The 20,139-nt window shown below is 42.3% G+C and overlaps 1 protein-coding gene across 5 annotated transcripts in view; it reads right to left on the reverse strand.

The window, feature by feature from the left end:
* Nucleotides 1-20,139, reverse strand: part of Myh10 (myosin heavy chain 10) — a 122,142-nt gene that overhangs the window by 100,115 nt on the left and 1,888 nt on the right. For all 5 annotated transcript variants that reach the window (XM_051180318.1, XM_051180322.1, XM_051180319.1 and 2 more), the window contains exon 2: nt 14,964-15,339. In XM_051180318.1, the coding sequence (XP_051036275.1) occupies nt 14,964-15,339 (376 nt within the window). The remainder of the gene's footprint in view (nt 1-14,963; nt 15,340-20,139) is intronic.

Raw genomic sequence — 20,139 nt, forward strand, 5'->3', positions numbered from 1 at the left:
AACTAATCAAAATACACAGAGGGCAAATGAATGTGGATGACAAAGGAAGATAACTAAATTACTAACCCTTATTGCTGGGGGTAGGGAATACAAGCACATAAAGCAACAAAGTGTGGTGAGATTACTTCTGCTCTCTTGTGAGTCTATTATTTATTTGTTTTTGTTTTTGTTTTCCAGGAAAGGGTTTTTCTGTGTAGCATTATCTGTACTGGAACTTGCTCTATAGACCAGGCTGGCCTTGAGATCCACCTGTCTCTGCCTCCCAAGTGCTGGGATCAAAAGTGTGCACCGCCACCACCCTACCTGGAGACTTTTTCAGATAATTCCACTTGTATTGAGTTGACCAAAACCAAAACACACACACACACACACACACACACAAAAAAAAAAAAAAAAAAAAAAACTAGCCAGTACAGGCAGTAAGTCTTTTTTTCTTTTTTACATTGGGCAGGGAAGGTTAGACACAGCACAAACATGGATGTTAGAGGTCAACATTCAAGAGGTGGCTCTCCTTTGCTGTGTGTGTGGGTCCCAGGGGTCAAACCATCAGGACGGGTAGCAAGCAGCTTTGCCTGCTGAGCCATCCTGCCATCCTCTTAGAGTACACTTTTGTTGGCCAGTATTATTATCTTGGATGTTAAAGTGTGCAACCAATTATAAGACAAAGTAGAGAATTCAGGCAGAGAATAGGAAATTATTCAAATAAAATCCAAAAGAAAATTCTAAAACTGAATAAAATGATAACTACAACAAAGACCTGGATAGACGTTTTAATCAGAAGCAATCACCAGACTTAAGCACTGATAAACAAGGCTCAGTATGGAAGATGGTAAGAGCCAGTGAGTGGGGTGTGGCTTGCTGAGACACAGATGTATGATGGGCAGTGTGGAGCAGAAGCAGATTCCAAGAGATAAATAGCCAAGAATTTTCCAAAACCTGCAAGAGGCATCAAGCCACAAATCCATAAGCGCCACAAACCTAAGCAGAATATACAAAAGTAAAGTTTACTAAGCACATCACTATGAAACTGCTGAAAGGTTTCAAAGGTGAGAAACTTAGGACTAGCCCTGGAGTTGGGGAAGGACAGACTTACCTTCAAAGGAGCAACAGTAAAACTCTAAGCTGAGGGCTGGGGAGATGGCTCAGCAGTTAGAGTACCTGCTGCCCTTGCAGAGGACCTGAGCTTCGTTTCCAGGACCCACATGTTGGCTCACAACCATTCTTAACTCCAATTCCTAGGGATCAAACATGCTCTCTGATCTAAAGGACCAGGCACACGGTGGTACACATACACACATGTAGGTGAAACACTTAATACACATAATAAAAACTCCAGAAGTTTTTCAACTATAAGCCAAAATTCTAAACCATTGTGTGTGCACGTGCACGCTCATGGACACCTGCTCATCTGTGCACCACAGGCATGTGAGAGCCCAGAGGCCGGAAGAGAGAGCGCATCAGGCCCCCTAGAAAGCCCCAGAAGACTGTGGAGCATGTCACATGCGTGCTGGAGACAGAATCTTGGTCCTTTGCAAGAGCAGTAAGTGTTCTTTATCACTGAACCATCTCTCCAGTCCCTAAGCTAAATTCCAAGAAAGATGGAAGGCAAAACACAGTACCCACACCATTTGTGATGTCTTCATACTGCCCACCAGGCCAACTCAGCATCTTAAGTGCAGAAAAAGTAAAGAAAACCTAAAATAGAGCCAGGTGTGAAATCCCAGCTGGAGGAGGAATTCTGCTGGAAGTTTGGTCCAGCCTGGGCTACAGAACAAGACCACAAGACCCTGTCTCAAACAAACAGGAAAGATACTTTTCAGACATATCAAAGACCCCCCTCTCTCTCTCTCTCTCTCTCTCTCTCTCTGTGTGTGTGTGTGTGTGTGTGTGTGTGTGTGTGTGAGTAAGAGGTTGACATCATGTCTTTCTTAGTGTTTTTTGTTGTTGGTTTCTTGAGACAGGGTCTTACTATGAAGCTCTGGCTGGCCTAGAATTCACTATGTGGATCAGGCTAGCCTCATACTCATTCATAGAGATCCTTATTTTTTAATTAGGTCATTTACTTTACTTCAAAATTTTGTGTATGTGTGTACATGTGTGTCAGTGTGGGTGTCCTCAGAGGTTAGAGATCAGACTCCTTGGAGCTGGAATGACAGGCAGTTGTGCCCAATGTGGGTGCTGAGAATTGAACTTAGATCCTCTGCAAGAGTAATAATTGCTCTTAACTGCTGAGCCATCTCTCCAGAAATTCCACCTTAGTTTTTGAGACGAGATTTCTCCCTCAAGCTGGAATCCACGGACTGGCTTAAGCTGACTATCCAGAAATTCCACCGTAGTTTTTGAGACGAGATTTCTCCCTCAAGCTGGAATCCACGGACTGGCTTAAGCTGACTATCCAGAAAGCGCAGGGTCCTCCTGATCCCTCCCTCCCACTGCTAGGGTTACAGGTGTGCATGGGTGTTGGGAATCCAATCACTTTACCTACTAGACTATTTTCTTCTTTTCTCCTTCTTTAAAAAGAGATTTCATTCTCACATGTGTATCTCTGTGATGTATTTGCGTATGTGTACAGGTGTCCGCAGAGGCCAGAATAGGGCATCAGATCGCTCGGAATTGGAGTTAGAGGCATTTGTGGATTGGAATCCAAACTCCAGCACTCACAACAGAGCAACAATCCCTCTTAACCAGTGAGCCATCTTTACCGACCACACACACACACTTTTCCTAAAAGAAAAGGTATAAGTTGAGCCAGATACAATAGCACACATCTGTAATTTCAGCATTCAAATCTATGATACACAGGGAGAATACCTCAAAAAACTTTTTAAAAAATCAAAACAACAGGGGAGCATGGGAGGGAAGGAGGTAATGAGGGAGGGAGAGAGGGAGGAAGAGGAAACTGGGATCGATATGTAAAAAACAGAAAAAATAATAAATATATATAAAATCAAAACAACAAACTAAGAAGTATTTTAAGAATGAAAATCAACAGAAAGAATAAACAGATAAAGCTAATAAATATTGACTACTAGAAAGTAATAAGTGTTTTGTAGATTTTAAAATATAGAAAATTAAAATAATCAACAATAACATAAGTTGAGAGGGAAGAATACAACTCAGTAAATTTCTACTTTGTCACATCATTCTTGAGTGGGCCAAGAATACAAATAAGAATGCATAACCACTAAGAAGAAAGCTAAAGAGAAGCAGCTGGAGAAATGGCTCAGTAGTCTAGACCACTGGCTGCTCCTGCAGAGGACCGGGGTTCAGTTCCTAGCACCCACAGGGTGGCCCACAACCATCTGTAACTCTAGTTCCAAGGATCCAATGCCTTCTTCTGGTCTCCATGGGCACCAGGCACACACTGGGTACATATTCACACACGCAGGCAGAACACACACACATACACAGCCTTTTCCCCCAGTATGAAATGTGAAAAAAATAAAACAATGAACAATCCTTAGGGGGGCAGAAGGGAGGAAAGCGGAGGGTAGAGGGTAATATAAAAGGAAGACAATAGAATGCTTGCCATCCAAGCATGAGGACCTGAGTTCAAGCCCCAACAGTCACATAAAAAGTCAAAAAGCATGCTTGTAATTCTAGCACTGGGGAGGCAAAGGCAGAAGAATCCCTGGAGCTTGCTGGCCAACCATTCTAGCTTACTCTGTCTCAGGTGCCAGTGAGAATCTATCTCAAAAAACAAGATGAAGGGCCAGCAAGATGGTTCTGCATGTAAAGGTGACTGCCAACAACATTGAGTTTTATCCTTGGGTCCCATACTATAGAGGAGACCAAATCTTGCCAAGCTGTCTTCAAACCTGCACACATGTACACACACACACACACACACACACACACACACACACACACACACACACACGATAATAGGTAGATAGATGATAGATAACAGGTAAACTATTTTTAAAAAAGGTGGATGGCTTCTGAGGTTTCCAAAAGCATGCATGCACATGCACACGCACACGCACGCACACATACACGTGCGCGCACAAAGTAAACAAGTTAGGCGATAGATTAAATGGTACATATTGGTCATTATATTCCATGTACATAAACGAGATAGTGTCAGACTGTTGATAAGCAGCCTGCTGCAGCCTGCCCAGATTACTTCAATTTCTCATTCTCCTTTTAAAATCTGTTGATCAATTCCTACTTCATTACTGAATAAGTTATAAGTTCCCACCCTAAAATAAGGAAATAAAGATGGTCAGACTCAGGAAGCCTGGGGTAATGATGCACAACTGCCATTCTTTGAGATGCAGGGACAGGAAGAATTCAAGGCTGGCCTGGGCTACATAGTAAGACCATGTCTCAAAAGAACCAGACAGAATGTTGTCAAACTTGGAACAAAAATAACAGCTACAAACAGTTTATAGGAGACATATCCTCAGTCTAAGGACAAATCGATGCTGAAAGATTGGAAAACAATGAATCATTCGAATGCCAGGGCTAGGGTGATGGCTTGGCAGGCAGCAGCTCGAGAACCTGAACTGAATTCCCTAGAACCCAAGGGAGAAGGTAGGTGGGACTGAGGGCACTGTAAGCCAGCACTGCTGGGGCTGAGACAGCTGGCCTCCACACCCATGCACACACGCTTGCTGGCTGTCAGCCTGGCTCCAGGCTCGGTAAGACACCCTATGTGATGAGAAATAGAGAGAGAACGGCGGGGTGGGACACCCTGTATCTTCCTCTGGCCTGCACCAGCATGCATGCATGCACACACACACACACACACACACTTGAATACATAAACACACACAGAGTATTAATGTTGAAGTCAAATTAGCATGTATTGTCACTAAAAACAGAGATCATGATGACTCACCAAAAAGTTACAAAATTTCTTCATCTCTATATACATGTTAGCAGTGTGAGTGGGGGCTGACAGGACTAAAAAGAGGAAAATTTCTCATAGTAACTAACAGAAAAGCAGATTTAAAAAGGAGAAAATCAGCCAGGCAGTGGTGGTGCACAGCTTTAATCCCAGCACTGGAGAGGCAGAGGCAGAGGCAGAGGCAGAGGCAGAGGCAGAGGCAGAGGCAGAGGCAGAGGCAGAGGCAGAGGCAGAGGCAGAGGCAGAGGCAGAGGCAGAGGCAGAGGCAGAGGCAGAGGCAGAGGCAGACAGATTTCTGAGTTAGAAGCCTGGTCTAAAGAGTGAGTTCTAGAACAGCTAGGGCTACATAGAGAAGTGCCGTCTCAAAATGAGAGAGACTGAGACATAGAGAGAGGTGAAGGACCTATAACATAAGATCAAAAGGCACTGTATATACACACTACTAGGCCCAATAACTTCAGAGGACGTACGATTTTTAAGCTCACCTTCTCCCACCATTCAATACAAGCTATGGAGTTATCAAAGGACTTAGCTCTTTCAAACCATACTGTCTAATCATGGGGGGTTATGTTGAAATAACAAAGTAAGCCTGAAATTCTCTGTTTGGAAATTAAGTAATTCATTTCTAAATAGCCCGTAGGATCAAAGAAAGCATTTTCATTATTCTTAATGGAATGGTAAAGCAACATAATAAAACTTACAGAATACTGCCAAAGCAATACAATGAAATGTATAGCTTTTAAAGCATATACTAGAAAATGACTACTAAAAAATAAAGCAATGCAGTATTTATAGTAAAATCTACAGAATAATTAATCCACAGAAAGTAAAAACAATTGTGTGAAAAGTAGATAAGGAAGTAGTACATATGTAGGAAGAATTAATAGAAAGGACTACAACAAATCAAATATCTAGGGGGTTCGAGACAGGGTTTCTCTGCGGCTTTCCAGGCTGTCCTGGAACTAGCTGTTGTAGACCAGGCTGGCCTGGAATTCACAAAGATCTGCCTGGCTCTACCTCCCAAGTGCTGGCATCAAAGGTGTGCGTCACCACTGCCCAGCTGAGAGTCATTTAAAAAAATAGGAAAAAACACTAATATGTCAAGAATGAAGGGCCGGGAATACAGCTCAGTGCAGAATGCCTGCCTAGTGTGCATGACAACTCTGTTCGTTAGTCTAGCCCCAGTATTGGAGAAAAACAGAAAGAGAAGGGAGCGAAGAGAAAAATCATTAAAAGTTAAAAGCTCTCCACAAGAAAATATTATCAAGCACTCACATCAATAAATTTAAGAGTCCAAGAACCAGACAAACTTCTAGAGAGATATAATTATCAACTAAAATGAAAATGAAGCCCAGGAATTTCCAGATCTATCACAGAAAAAAAATAAAGAAACAATAAACCTATCCCTAAAGAAAACTCTGTCATTGTTTTTAAATGAACTGAGTCCTGTGCTGGTTTGAAAGACAATGGCCCCCAAAGGGAGAGGCACTATGAGGAGGGGTGTGGCCTTGTTGGAGGAAGTGTGTCACTGTGGGGTGGGTTTTAGGCCTTTTCTCAAGCTTCACTCAGTGTGACAATCAGTCGACTTCCTGCTGCCTCAGCCTCAGCACCACAGCTGCCTGCATACCACCAAGCTCTCTGCCAGGATGATAATGGACTGAACCTCTAAAACTGTAATTAGAGTTGCTGTGGTCACAGTGTCTCTTCACAGCAATGAAAACCCTAAGACAAGTCCTATTTGAACTCTTTTATACAAAAAGACGAAGCAGCACCAGTTCATCTCATAAAACCAGCACAGGTTCTGGTGTGCTGAGGACGGACCTGCAGCCCTCCTTGCAGGAGCTATACAAGCACTCTCCCACAGAGTCACATTCCTAATAACAGCAAAATACAGCAAGAATAGCACTGCTGTGGAATAATCCTTTTGTTCACTGTGAAAATGTATTACTCAAATTGGTTAATAAAAAGCTGATTGCCAATGATTAAGCAGGATTTTAGGGGCAGAGAGAATGCTGGGAAGAAGGACAGAGTCTTCAGAATCTCAAGCCAGACAAGGAAGAAGCCACAAGAAGTTTATAGATGATACAAACGAGCTTTGGAGAAGCACATCGATTAATAGAAATGGGCTAATTTAAGTTGTAAGAGCTGGCTGGAGACAAGCCTAAGCTACCAGCCGAGCACTCATAATTAATAATAATTAATAATAAGTCTCTGAGTGGTTATTTAGAGCTGGCTGGTGGGACAGAAAAGTCCACAAACATATTACAGAAGAGGAAAACTGAGTTATTCTCACTCATGAAGATATATACACATAGCATAAATATTAGCTAGGAAAGGGAGAGAGAAAATCAGAGGAAAGACATAAGAACCCTTGGCCCTTGCAAGGTTATTTAACATTTTGAAATAATCAACAAATAACAAAAAAAGTTCATACTATTATCTCATTGACAATAGAAAAATATTTGCTAAGTTAAAACTCAATCAACATTTTTTTTAAAAAAAAAAAAAATCAACTATTTGGGATAGAAACTAAGACTAGAATGTAATTTTTCCTTAGGTTGACAAAGAGTATTTTTGCTTTGAGACAGAGTCTCACTGTGTACCTGGCTGACCTAAAACTCAGAAGTCTGCCTGACTCAGTGCTGAGATTATAGGTGTGTCCCACCACACCCAGCTACAAATGTCATTCTTAATTTTGAAATTTTGAATGCTTCCCCTGAGATTTGAAATGATACTCTTTAAAAAAATGTCTCCTATCACTTTTATTCAAATATTACACCAGGGGTCCTAGACAGTATAATAAAGCAGGCAGAAGAAATGTGGGACAAGACCAGGCGGCGGTGGGAGGAAAAACCATACTCGTTACACTCAGAAATTAACTTTAACAAAATGCAGGCATAGGGGCTGGAGAGATGGCTCAGAAGTTAAGAAAGAGCACTGGCGCCTGGTTTCATTCTGCATGCATCCACAGGGCCACTCCAAACATCTGTAAATAGTTACAGTGGATCTGATGCCCTCTTCTGGACTCATTGGGCATCAGGCACACACACGGTGCACAGATAGACATGCAGGCAAAACACTCATACACATTAAGATCTAAATAAATAAATAAATAAATAAATAAATAAATAAATAAATAAATAAATAAATGCTTTTTAAAAATATGGACATAGCTTTTGTAAAGAAAATAATTAATAGAAGAAAAATTTTTAAATGAGTTTGTTAGGAATTAATTAGGATTTTTTGCAAATATCTAATTTCTTTCCCAAATTGGGAAATGTAAAAGTTGTCATTTAAATTTTTAACAGGGTTTAATGCAGTATGTTTGTAAAAATGACAAGTGACACTAAAATTATGTTGAAATGAGAAGGACCTTCCAACCATAAACAATTGTTACAATCTAAAATGAGAGGCTCACTGGGTGTGGTGGTAGACTCTTTATCCCAACACACACAGGCAGAGGCAGGAGTGAGGTCCAGGCCAGCCAGGGCTACATAATAAGACCCTGTCTCAAGGGGGTGAGGGGAGTTGTTATACTGGATGAGACAAATTGTGACACCAAATTAATGAAGAGGGAGTCAGAACATTTATGAGCACCTGACATGACAAAAGGCCACTTCATACAGTGGAGAAGAAACTATGTTTCAGTGATTGATATTTTTATCAGATAACCATGCAGGGCTGTAAGAAAAAAAATCTTGCCGGGGCATTGGTGGTGCACACCTTTAGTCCCAGCACTCAGGAGGCAGAGGCAGGTGGATCTGTAACCTCATCAGAGAACTTAGACTATTATATTAAAACTCAATGGTTTATCTTACTGTTGAACCTCTACCATACACAATTTTATGATATCACAGATTTAATTTAGAAAAATATGACTTGTTTGATCGTCCAAGTCTTTTATTATATATCATTTCACTGTATGACAGGAAAAATAAGTTAGTGAGGAGAGGAGGGAGAGGGGAAAATGCTCAGTGGTGGAATATTTGCCTAGCATGTACAAGGCCGTGTTTAATAATGATAACACACACATATAAAGTGCATGTGTGTGTGCATGATGTAAGTATGTATGTATGTATGGACAAGCTGTTAGGTTCACAATGGTATACACAGACATTTCCCCCAAATCTAATCAAATTTTAACTGCAAGATGTGGTGGCACATGCCTGTAATCCAACACTAAGGAGGTTGAGGCAGGAGGATCATGACTTCAGAGCAATCCTGGTTACATATCTGTGTCTGTATTTAATCTACTGTGATTATGCTGTGTTGCCTGAGCACAGGAAGGAAATCAGACTCACTGATACTTGGTTGGGAAAGAGGAAACTGTCTCAACAAAACAAGGACGATTACAAAAACCTCAAATTCTACAAAAACAAATACCGTCCGCTTTTTTGTTTTTCTTTCAAGTAACAGCTTCACTTTATTTTCTAGAAAATGTCTGCCAAATACCCCTGCATAAGCAACCACAATTTACCTCTCAATCCTTCTATCACATAAAAATGAACAGGTAGCAAGTGTAGCTTATAATTCGGATTACAACGCACATGCTGTTCGTCACACGTCTCTGCAGCGCAGAAGCACTAGTTCACCCGGGTGATATTAAAAAGATGTATTCTCAAGGGTTCAGATCTAATAACGTTCACCATTTTTCCTGCTCTGTCAAGGACTTTCTCAAGTAAAACTGGATTCTTTTCTTTAAACGACCCATAAAGCTCAGTAAGGGGAAAGCACTGTGAATACAGCCTGCAGTCACTACCTTTATCCATGAGAAGGAGTCATTGCTGCCCTTGGACCTCGAGGATGTCAACAAAAGGGAAAATGACAGAATGACTATGAAAGAGGTTTAGACCTGTCAGCTCCCCTGTAAAGGATTTAAGGAAACCTCACTGACCACCCTATGAAAACTACTGAGCTCCATCAACACAGAACAGTGTGGCTCCATCTTTAAAATGTAATGCCAAGCAAACAAAAATCACACACACTGCATGAGGCTCATTTACATGAAAACATAAAAACAGGTGCATATTGTAAGTTAATAAAGCACACTGGGAGATTTTAACACATTTCTCTCATAACTGACACATGTTTTTTCTGTTTTATTTTTGGGGTTGTTTTTTTTTTTTCTGTTGTTTTTGGTTTTGGTTTTTGTTTGTTTGTTTTTTGAGACCAGGTCTCTTACTGGCCTGGAGCCCAGAAAGTAGACCAGGTTAGCTGGTCAGTCAGCCCCGGGGGTCTGTATGTACCACCATGCCTGGTTTTTTTTACATGGGTTCTAGAGGCTGAACTCAGGTCCTCATACTGGTGTGGCAAGCACTTACTGACTGAACTGTCTCCCCAGCCTCAAAATCACTGAGCTCAATTCCCAGCACTATAACATCCATGCTAATTAGACCGAGACAGGTGGGCCCCGAATTAAGTGGGTAGCCTGGTTCTACGTATAGCGGTTCAACAGCTAGGACCTGTCGCTATGTAATAGCATCTCATGACTGCCCATGGGAAGCCTTACCCTGAGAGGTTAGGGAGGTGGGGAGAACAGGAGGGGAGTGGGAATTGAAATGTAAAATAAGCATTTTAAAATCTAAAATATTTTTAAAAAGGCAGAGCATGTAGTGAAAAAATTAACATCCTAAATAAAGACTATAAAAGTTTAAACAGTACAATTAAAAGCCTGATCTAGTGGCCATATATAGACCTGCACACCAAACGACCAAAGACTATATACAATCTTTACAAACATACAGAACACAACCCAAACTAAGAGTATAAAGGATTTTCAATAAAAATAAGGATCTAGCCAGTCATGGTGGTGCACACCTTTAACTCCAGCACTTGGGAGGTAGAGGCAGGGAGAACTCTATGAGTTTGAGGCCAGCCTGGTCTACATAGTGAGTTCCAGGACAGACAGAGCTACATGGTGAGACTCCATCTCAAAACAAACAAACAAATAAACAAATACAAAAATATGGACTGATATATGAATATTATGTTTGTTTTATGATTACTTTTAAAAATCAATAGTAAAAATAAAGACTCACACTTGAAACTAGGCATGGTGGCACATGCCTCTAATCCAGGAACCTGGGAGGTAGAGCAGGATAAGGAGTTCTAGACCTGCTTTTGTTACACAATGAATCTGAGTCTAACCTGGTCAACAACAACAAAAACCTGCAATGCCTTCAAAAGCGAAAAACCTGGGCTGAGGGGACAGCTTAGCTGGTAAGGAGTTTACCATAGAAGCATGAGTTTAGACCCCTAACATACTCATTTTAAAAGTTAGGTATAGTAGGGCTGGAGACAGAAGATCCCTGGAGGTTACTGACTAGCCAGTCTGGCTAAATTGATGAGCTCCAGGTTTAGTGAGAGACCCTATCTCAAAGAATAAGGTAAATGGAGGTTGGAAAGATGGCTCAGTGGTTAAGAGCACTTACTGCTCTTGCAAACGATCTGGGTTCATTTCCCAGCACCCACACATCAGCTCACAACCCACCTCTAACTCCAATTCTCTTCCGGCCTCCACAGGCAGATAGGCAGGCATGCACACAACACATGTACACACATGCAAACAAAGCTCTCACACATTTAAAATGAAAATAAATACTTTTTAAAAATAAGGTAAATAGTGATTGAGAAAGATACCTGATGTTGACCTCTAGCCTTCAGTCACATACATGCATGTACACATATATGAACATGTACATAACAGACACACACACACACTACAAAATAAATAAATAAATAAAACAACCAAAACCCCAATCTGTAGTCCAAGTACTCAGGAAGCAGAGGCAGAATTGCTGCAAATCTAAGACCAGCCTGATCTATGTAACAAGCTCCAGACCAGCAAAGTGCCATCTACACAAGGATATCCTGCCTCAAAAATAGCAGAAACATAGCAAGCAAACCAGAGGCGGGTGGCGGGAGACACTCTTAGGAATGTTAAAACCACAACTCTATTGGTACAAAGACAGAAGAGGTCAACAGAAATTAGGAAGTACTTAAAACTGAGTAACATGACACTGCGTCTCAAATCTGTGAGGTGAGGTTGAGGCAGTATTGAAGAGATCTTTACAGTTTTATGTGTTTTTTGTGGGAGGGAAGATGAAAATTAGTGATCTGAGAATTTGGCTATCAGGGAGAATAAGTCCAAAAAAAAAAAAAAGAGAGAGAGAGCACACCAAGCCTACTAACAGCCACGCCTGTCTGAAGGAAGCTGTTTTATCTTACCCACACAACATGGCCAAAGCACAGCCTATCTGTCTCTATCATGGCCTTTCAACTACCCAGTTAATTCCAAACAAGTACAGCAAGAGCAGTGGCAGCAGCTCACCCAGCCCCACTGTCAACCGCTCCAAGAAGAATTTTGGGTGGGAACCTTTCTCCATCCTCCTGCTGTGAACTTAATACTTCAAGAAAAAACTTAAACTGCCCTTCTCTACAGACCTAGAAGCCCTGATTTGAAAAGAAACTCAGTTAGGTTGGAGGGGAAAAAAAAAAATTCAGTCAGCTGCAAAGACTGGGTTATCACGAGGGATGCTTACAAATTTCATGAATGTATATGCACTTGTGAGGACGACACCAGGTATCCTCCTCTATTGTTCTCAGTTTTATTTTTGAAGAGTTATTTTATTCATGTGTCTGAACGTTTGCCTGCATATATGTATGTACAACACAACGTCCTCAATATTTTGAGGCGGGGTCTCTCATGGAACCTGCTCCCTGACTGGCTAGACTGGCCGGCCAGCAAGCTGCCCCCAGCCCATCCTGCTGGCTCTGCCTTTGATGCTGACCCCTGAGGCATGGGCAGTCACACCCAGCTTTCTATGTGACTGTGAGGACCCATCACGGGCCTCATCCACTAAGTCACCTCCTCAGCTGTTTTTCAACTTTACTCTTTCCCTTGTACCAATGCACTATCTCTCCCCTTCCATCTCCCTTCTCTCTCCTCGCAGACACCTAGTGTCCAATGAAGGAATTAAGGTAAAACTCTGTGTGTGTGTGTGTGTGTGTGTGTGTGTGTGTGTGTGTGTGTGTGTGTAGGTTATAGGTTAGCCTCAGGTGTTGTTCCTCAAGACAGTAGTACTTATTTTTGTTGTTGTTTTTCAAGATGGAGTTTCTCTCTGTAGTTCTGACTGTCACTTTGTAGACCAGGCTATCCTCTAACTCACAGAGATCCTCCTGCCCCTGCTTCCATGAACCACCACCACCCGGCTGTACTTAGTTTTGGAGATAGGCTCTTTCACTGGGACTTAAGGTTCATCAATTAGTCTTAGATGGGAGGCCAGCAAGCTCTGAGACCCTCCATCTCCACCTCCCCAGCGTTGGGACTATGAGCTTGTGCTATTGTCCTGAGCTTTTCTGTGGGTTCTGGAATCAAACGTGGGTCCCCATGCTTGTTCGAGCAGTACTTTACATGAGACGTTATCTTTGCAGGCCCTCCAGAACATCTTGATTATGCCTGCCACCTTTCCAGCTTCGCCTAAGTCACTGCACCAAGCTTCAGTTCAAAACTGATGCGCCCTCCAAAGTCCAAAGTCCACACTAGTGTCTCATGAACTCTGTTTAGTGGTATGAAAACCACAGCCCTTGCTCATTGTGGTTTGGAGGAGAATGGCCCTGTGCGTTCAAGTATCTGAATGCTTAGTCACCAAGGTGGAACAGTTCGGGAAGGGTTAGAATATGTGCTTGTTGGAGGTTTTAAAAGCCCATGCCAGTCCCAGCCTCTCTCCTCTCTCTCCTTCCCTCCCTCCCTTCCTCCCTCCCTCCCTCCTCTACTCTCTGTGCATCCTCACAGACAGGAAAAGGAAGAGGAGGTGAAGGGAGCTCAAAGCTACTCATTTGCCGGCCTCTCCTCTGCTGGTTCCCTTTATCAGCCAGACTCCACTCCAGATGCTACCTTGCCAGAGCCCTTCGCTGGCCCACTGGGATACCCATTCTGCTTCTAGCCTACTTTACAACCCTGTTTCATTCCCTTATAAGGACACCTCACAAATACAGAGCACTGTGTTGCACCTACATGGCACATGTGCTTGGTAATATTACTTAAAGAACTAGTTCCCACTGACTGAGTCTTGAATTAATTGTGAGCTTCAAGTAACTTATTTTTACATATAAAACTCAACCGCCTTTTCCCGATTTCAGGCCACTGCTGTGTCTCTCCCTTCTAAATTGATCCTAGCTTCAGCCATGCTACCGTTCCACCTTCAATCACTGTCACCTGTATCACCTGTATGTCTTGGGACCAAGGAAACCATAAGAGGGCAGCAGATCCCCTGAAACTGCAGTTACTGCAGGTTGTGAACCAATGTGGGTGCTGGGAATCAAACCTGGGTCCTCTAGAAGGGCCGCCAGTATTCTTCACCCTCGAGTCATCTCTCCAGCCCTTGCTATTTTCTGAAACATGGTCTTACTCTTTAGCCAAGGTTGGCCTCCAACTCATGGAAATCTTCCTGCCAATCCCCCCACCCCCCACCCAAATGCTGGAATCACACGCATGAACCCTGATAGCCAGCCCATTCTAGACTCTTTGCAGTATCTAGCATCCTTCCTATGCCTTACCCTAAGTTATTTTTAGTAACATCTATACAAAGACATGATCAGTGATGGCAACATAAATGCCAACCACAGGACAACCACAGCCTCGCTCTTACCCCCAACTGTTTCCTCTGAAAAGCCTCAACATTCTTCCTTCCTACTCCCCTTCATCCAAATGAAGCTGTCCTCGCTCTCCACTGAGACCTCTGAGGCTGGACTCCTTGTCTTTCTACTCTCTGTTGTCTGGTTCCTCCTATAAATCAACTCTCAATTATCGTTAAGTTCCCTGGTCTTTTTGCCGCAAACTCCCTCACATGATATCCTCCAGAGCGGCACTTTCAAAGCCTTCGAACACCATGTCATCATATCTAATGAGACTGAATCACTCAAACTTAAGCACTGTTAAAATCTGAAGAAGAGCAGGAACTGTCTAAGCAAGAATCTTCCTATCTTTAACAGAAACATAATGCCAAAAGGATGTGGGAACCTCTATTCCCACAGTTACAGCAATGTGTATAGTGTAAATTATACAACTTCCCGGGTTACCCTCCCAGGGTCACTGAGAATAACTACTCACGTAGATAAGTCCTGAATAGTAGCGGTCCTTGAGATTATGTAAAACAGACGCTTCGTTCAAGCACGTCAACTCCGCCATATCCTCCACCTTGGAGAACTTCGGTGGGTTCATCTTCTGAATGTCATCTTTGTTGACCATTGCTTTCTTTCCATTCTCTGCCAGCTCCACCATAACTTCATCGCCCCGTTCTTCTTTGATACTAGCTGCCTCAAAACCATGGCGTTCTGATGGGATCCACACCAGCTTTTTAGCTGTCCAATCAGCTTGAGTGGCAGGGTTGTAGATGACAGCCCTGTCCACAAAGAGATATCTCTCCGGATCCTCCAGTCCAGTTCTCTGGGCCATTGTAAACAGATGGATCCAAAAGTAATTGCCTCTACAAGGGAAGGGCAAAATTAGATGCTTATGAAATATAAAATAATTTACAAGTTCAACTTTCTAAGAAGCTTAGAGCAAAACCCTTGATAACCATAAAACATGCAGTTAAAGAACCAAGTGTCCCTCCCTCCCCACAGCCACACTATCCCGTTTTCCAAGGTAAACGGCAGGGGTAACCACTAATCATGACTCTGGTTGTCTAATGACCATTCAAGATCTGCCCTCAGTTACCAAACGCAAAGGCAAACAACAAGGTTTCAGTGTGACCTTTCTTCCTTGCTCTCTCCTCTTTCACCCTCACCGCAAATTAAGTAAGGAGTTAGGAAGGGAAAGGCCAAAGAGGAAAAATAAAACAAAGATACATTTAAAAAAAAAAAAAAAAAGGCCCATGAAGTGGTACTGGAATTATTGTAAGTGACCACAGGCCATAGCTACAAAAACACTATGATTGCCAGAGAGTAAAGAATCAGGTCCAGGGTGTAGCTCAATGGTGGAGAATTTGACTGGCATGTACAAGGTCCCTGGGTTCCATCTCCAGAGTACAGAAGCAGGAAGCGACTACATGAATGAATTAGAGCTAAATTATGCCTTCCGGTTCACCTTCAGACAAGACTTGAGGCAATCCCCCTATAGCCTCACAATGGTCCTTTAATCTGTTAGATGGGGACCACAGAAGACAGTTACAACTTGGCTTCAACCAAGCCTTTCAAGTAGGTGACACCTATTCAGGTCTCCATCTCTGCCCAACAACCGCTCCCACTCTGGAATCGCCACCTCCCACTACCCTCACCTCCCACCAGTGTCCATGTGTTGTATAACAGTTTCCTCTGAGTTTAAAGCATTCCATCCTTCAGGAAGCCCCTTAAGCAGGAAGGGAAAGTACTCAAAACTTCAGGAAATCCCTGAAATGGAGCAGATTCACTAGGCCCCTCCCTGCCAGAGTAGGCAATAAAAGCAGAGTCCCCCTCAGAAGAGCAGCGCCAGGCTATAAAGAAGACCCTCATACCAGCTGAGAAGCAAAGAAGGGTCTGGAGAGCAGACCAGCTGCCTGGAGGAAGCAGAAACCAGCCAAACTGCCTGGAAGAGGTTCAGACCAACTGAGGCCCCTGGAAAGGACACTCTCCAGCCTGTGCAGCTGCCTGCAGGCTGTGCGCACTGTGTTCCAGGTTCCCAGCTTTGTGAGCTGTCACCCATGCTGGGCTGGGCTTTGGGGATGCAGCTGTCTTTGAGTCATTTCTGCTCCTGTAACCCCTCACTCAGTCCTGTAAGTAACCACAACAAAACTCACTGGTTCACCAAGTTGAACTTTGGTGGTATCTGTACTTTGGTCTGTTGTGGGTTCCCTGTCTGGGGTGAGTAGACACATGTGCTGCGTCTCCAGAAGAAAAGTCTTATAACACACCTTGTCTTCCATTAAGTGTGTGGCCCCAAAGCCAGCCTAATATTACAGAAATGATCTAACCAGTACATAAAAAAAAAGAATCATTAGTAACTTAAAGCCACAACAGTCAGAGCTCAAAATGCAATTGATTTGTTTAGTGCATAAGCAAATCTCTGGGCATGTCAGAGTGAGACAGCTCTCCCATACTGGGACACTTGGGAATTAGCCTTTTGGATCAAAAGTGACACCTTTCTGATGTCAGGTGTCATTCCTTCCTGACAGCATCTTCCTAGAATCGAACATTTCTTGCTATTACTCCAAAGTCCATGGTATTCCAAACATCACAGGAATTTTTTAAGACTTCATCCAAATCAACCCAAGAAACCAAGTACTGACTTTTACTCATCAAATTTCTTCAGCTTCTCCCCTTACCCCAGCTTACCAGAAATATGGGGGCTAGCCTCAAACTTACAGAGATCCACCTGCTTCTGCCTCCTGAGTTCTGGGATTAGAGGTATGTGTCACTATACCTAGCTACCCTGTTAAAGAGAGAAAGAGAGGGGGGGGGAGAGAGAGAATTTTGCCCGCATGTATGTATATGTACCACATGGAAACTTGGCACCCATGGAGGCCAGAAGGGGGTGTCAGATTCCTTGGAACTAGAGTTAACAGACAGTTGTGCACCTAGCATGTGGTGCTAGAAGTCGGACTCAGATCCTCTACAGAAACAAGTCCCCTTAACTGCTAAGCCGTCTCTCCAGCCGGGGACTGTGTATTTCTATCAGCTGATGATAGTGCTATTGTTCCTGGACCACTTTGACAATCACTCTTCCACAGTTCTCTCTCCCAACTACAAACAGAGCTGCCATCCCATTTTATAATCTAAACCCACATGCATCTTAGGCAAATACAAGAGCAAGGGCAATACAGAAAATATTTGTGGACACATATAAAATCGGAAGTATGGTGAGGATTGGGCTTAGCTAGTTATTAACATGTCTTTCCAGTTTAGACTGCACAGTGGTAAGAAGTGTGGGAGTCATCTCAGGAGAATTTGAGGGCAAACAATAGGCCACATTTTAGACTTTTAATTAAATCAGTTATAGCGAAATCAATTTATCTCATTCTTAGTTGGTTAAACTGCATATAGGGCACAAGTCTGCATTCATTAACTTACCATGGGTGTAGAAATCATCTTAAATTTGGAATAACTTAGCAAGTCGTTTCTGTAGCAGGTCCAGAAAAAGTAAATTGTGTAATTTTTTTGTTAATTTATTAAATGGGGACATTTAAAATTTATTGGTACACATTTAAGATGCAGAAATGCTAATTTAATGTAAAAAAATAGTGGATTATGAAACTGTAATCACTACATGCTCCCAGCTTTCTGGGGAAAAGATAACATAACACACCTTTTTGGTTTTTGAGCCCCAGGCTCAAAAGCCCCAGTGTGTAGATGAGGCTAGTTTTGAACTCCTAAAGTTTCTGCTTCCACCTCTGAAGTTCTAGGCTTACAGGTGAGCACCACCACCCCAAACTTCATTCATTTATTTAAATTCATTGGGTCTTTAGTTAAGCAGTAGATCACCAATTATTTTTATTTTTAACACTTCCAGATTTTTCTGCAGCTAAACCCCGTGGGGATGGTTACCTGTCCTTTGTTGTGTTGGTCAGATAGCCTGGTCCCTGGTACATAACAGAGAATCCAGATCTACCTTACATAAATGGCCCCTATCTTTAAAATTCACTTCAACTTCCCACAACCTTCCCTCCTGACCCAAATGCTACCCTTCCACACTTTCTTTTCAGGTCAGTCTAGCAATTTAATCCTTCCTTCTCCTTAGCCTCCTCGCTGCTCTTCTGGCAGTCTCCTCGACCTACCTAGCTTACAAGGCTTACCAGGCAGGTAGGAGGTGCTCCTGAGGCTGTTTAATTCATAGGGTCAGAGAGGCCAGTGAAGACACTTCGGTTAGTTTCACTCTTCACTTGTGCTTACCAAGTACATTGCATTTTTGTACTCCATTGCATACTTGGTATTAGATCTGATTTAAAACTGCCATTTAACATGTACAACTTGCAAATATTTTGCCTTGCTGAACGGCTAATATCACAAGTTTTAAAACAAATAATCTTGTTATGCATCCCTAATTACATCCAGGCACTAGAGGGGCACAAGGTAGCTTCCATTGATAACTCCATTTCACAAATGAAGAATCCAAAGAATGCTGGGAACAGACAAGTAAGGGGCCCAAGGTCACACAGCAGAGGTCACAAGTAGCAGAGGAAGACTTAAGCCCAGAGACCAGGCTACAGTGATCAAAGTCAGTGGACAGGGAATAAATTTTGAAGGACATGTAGCATATTATTGTTAGCATATTACTTGTAGCATATTACTTGTTATCACAATTTAAAACATCCTGTCTACTAATAATGGGTTGAAGATTATAGTTTCAAATGATAAGCACATTTCACTATCTGGCATAGACTTTATATTTGGAAGGAAAATGCCTACATTTAAGAAAAGGGGGAATAAAAAGGAACCTCTGGAGTAGACAGGCATGAAAAGAATTTGGAGGTGTTATCTGTCACCTGAAGTAATTGTCTAATTATAATGAAATCGTTTATCGGTGTACATATATGTATATATATATATGTAAATATATATATACATATATACATATATGTAAATTTGCCTCCTACAGAGTCAAAGTCAAAGTTCCCATTCATTGCATTGCCACCTAGCAAAATTCTCAACTCCTCCCAACACCCAAGGTAGTCCATGGGCAGAGGAAAACAATTCAATTGAATACACAAGAACAAATAAAATAATGCCAGTTAGCCACTCCAGAAGATGCTTCTGAAACAGATGAAGTAAATGAGGACTGCCCCAATCTGTGTAATGCTGTCTACTACTGAGGTCACTGGCATTATGTGGCTGCATGCATTTCTCAGTTTATCAAAATTCTACTTAACCAAACAATCACAGACACAAAGGTAAGACCTGCTATGAAACCCTGCACTAGCTCCCAAATAATGAAATGTTTCCAAAACTTGGATCTTAAACCAGAGATTTTAATCCTCTATATGTGACAACAATGTACATCAAAAGCTGAAGCATATGGTCGTTCACCCTACAACGGTGCCCTTCAAATTTTCCTCCATCTCATTCTCTATCCAGTCTCTTCATTGTAATGATTTCCCTAAGGAGACCAAATACATAGCCAAGCACTCACAGGTCACATCCTTTTGCTGCAAAAGCTTGTGGTATATCACACAATTGCACCACATGCTTTCTGCCGATAAGGATGGAGAGAAAGGAATTTAAGATGCAGAAGTAAGGAGATACATAAAATGGCCACTTTTTCAGAACCGGAGACAGACAGGACACACTTAAACATCAAAAGCACGAGGCCAAAA

This window comes from Phodopus roborovskii, unplaced genomic scaffold, assembly GCF_943737965.1.
Source record: "Phodopus roborovskii unplaced genomic scaffold, PHOROB, whole genome shotgun sequence".
Lineage (NCBI taxonomy): Eukaryota > Metazoa > Chordata > Mammalia > Rodentia > Cricetidae > Phodopus > Phodopus roborovskii.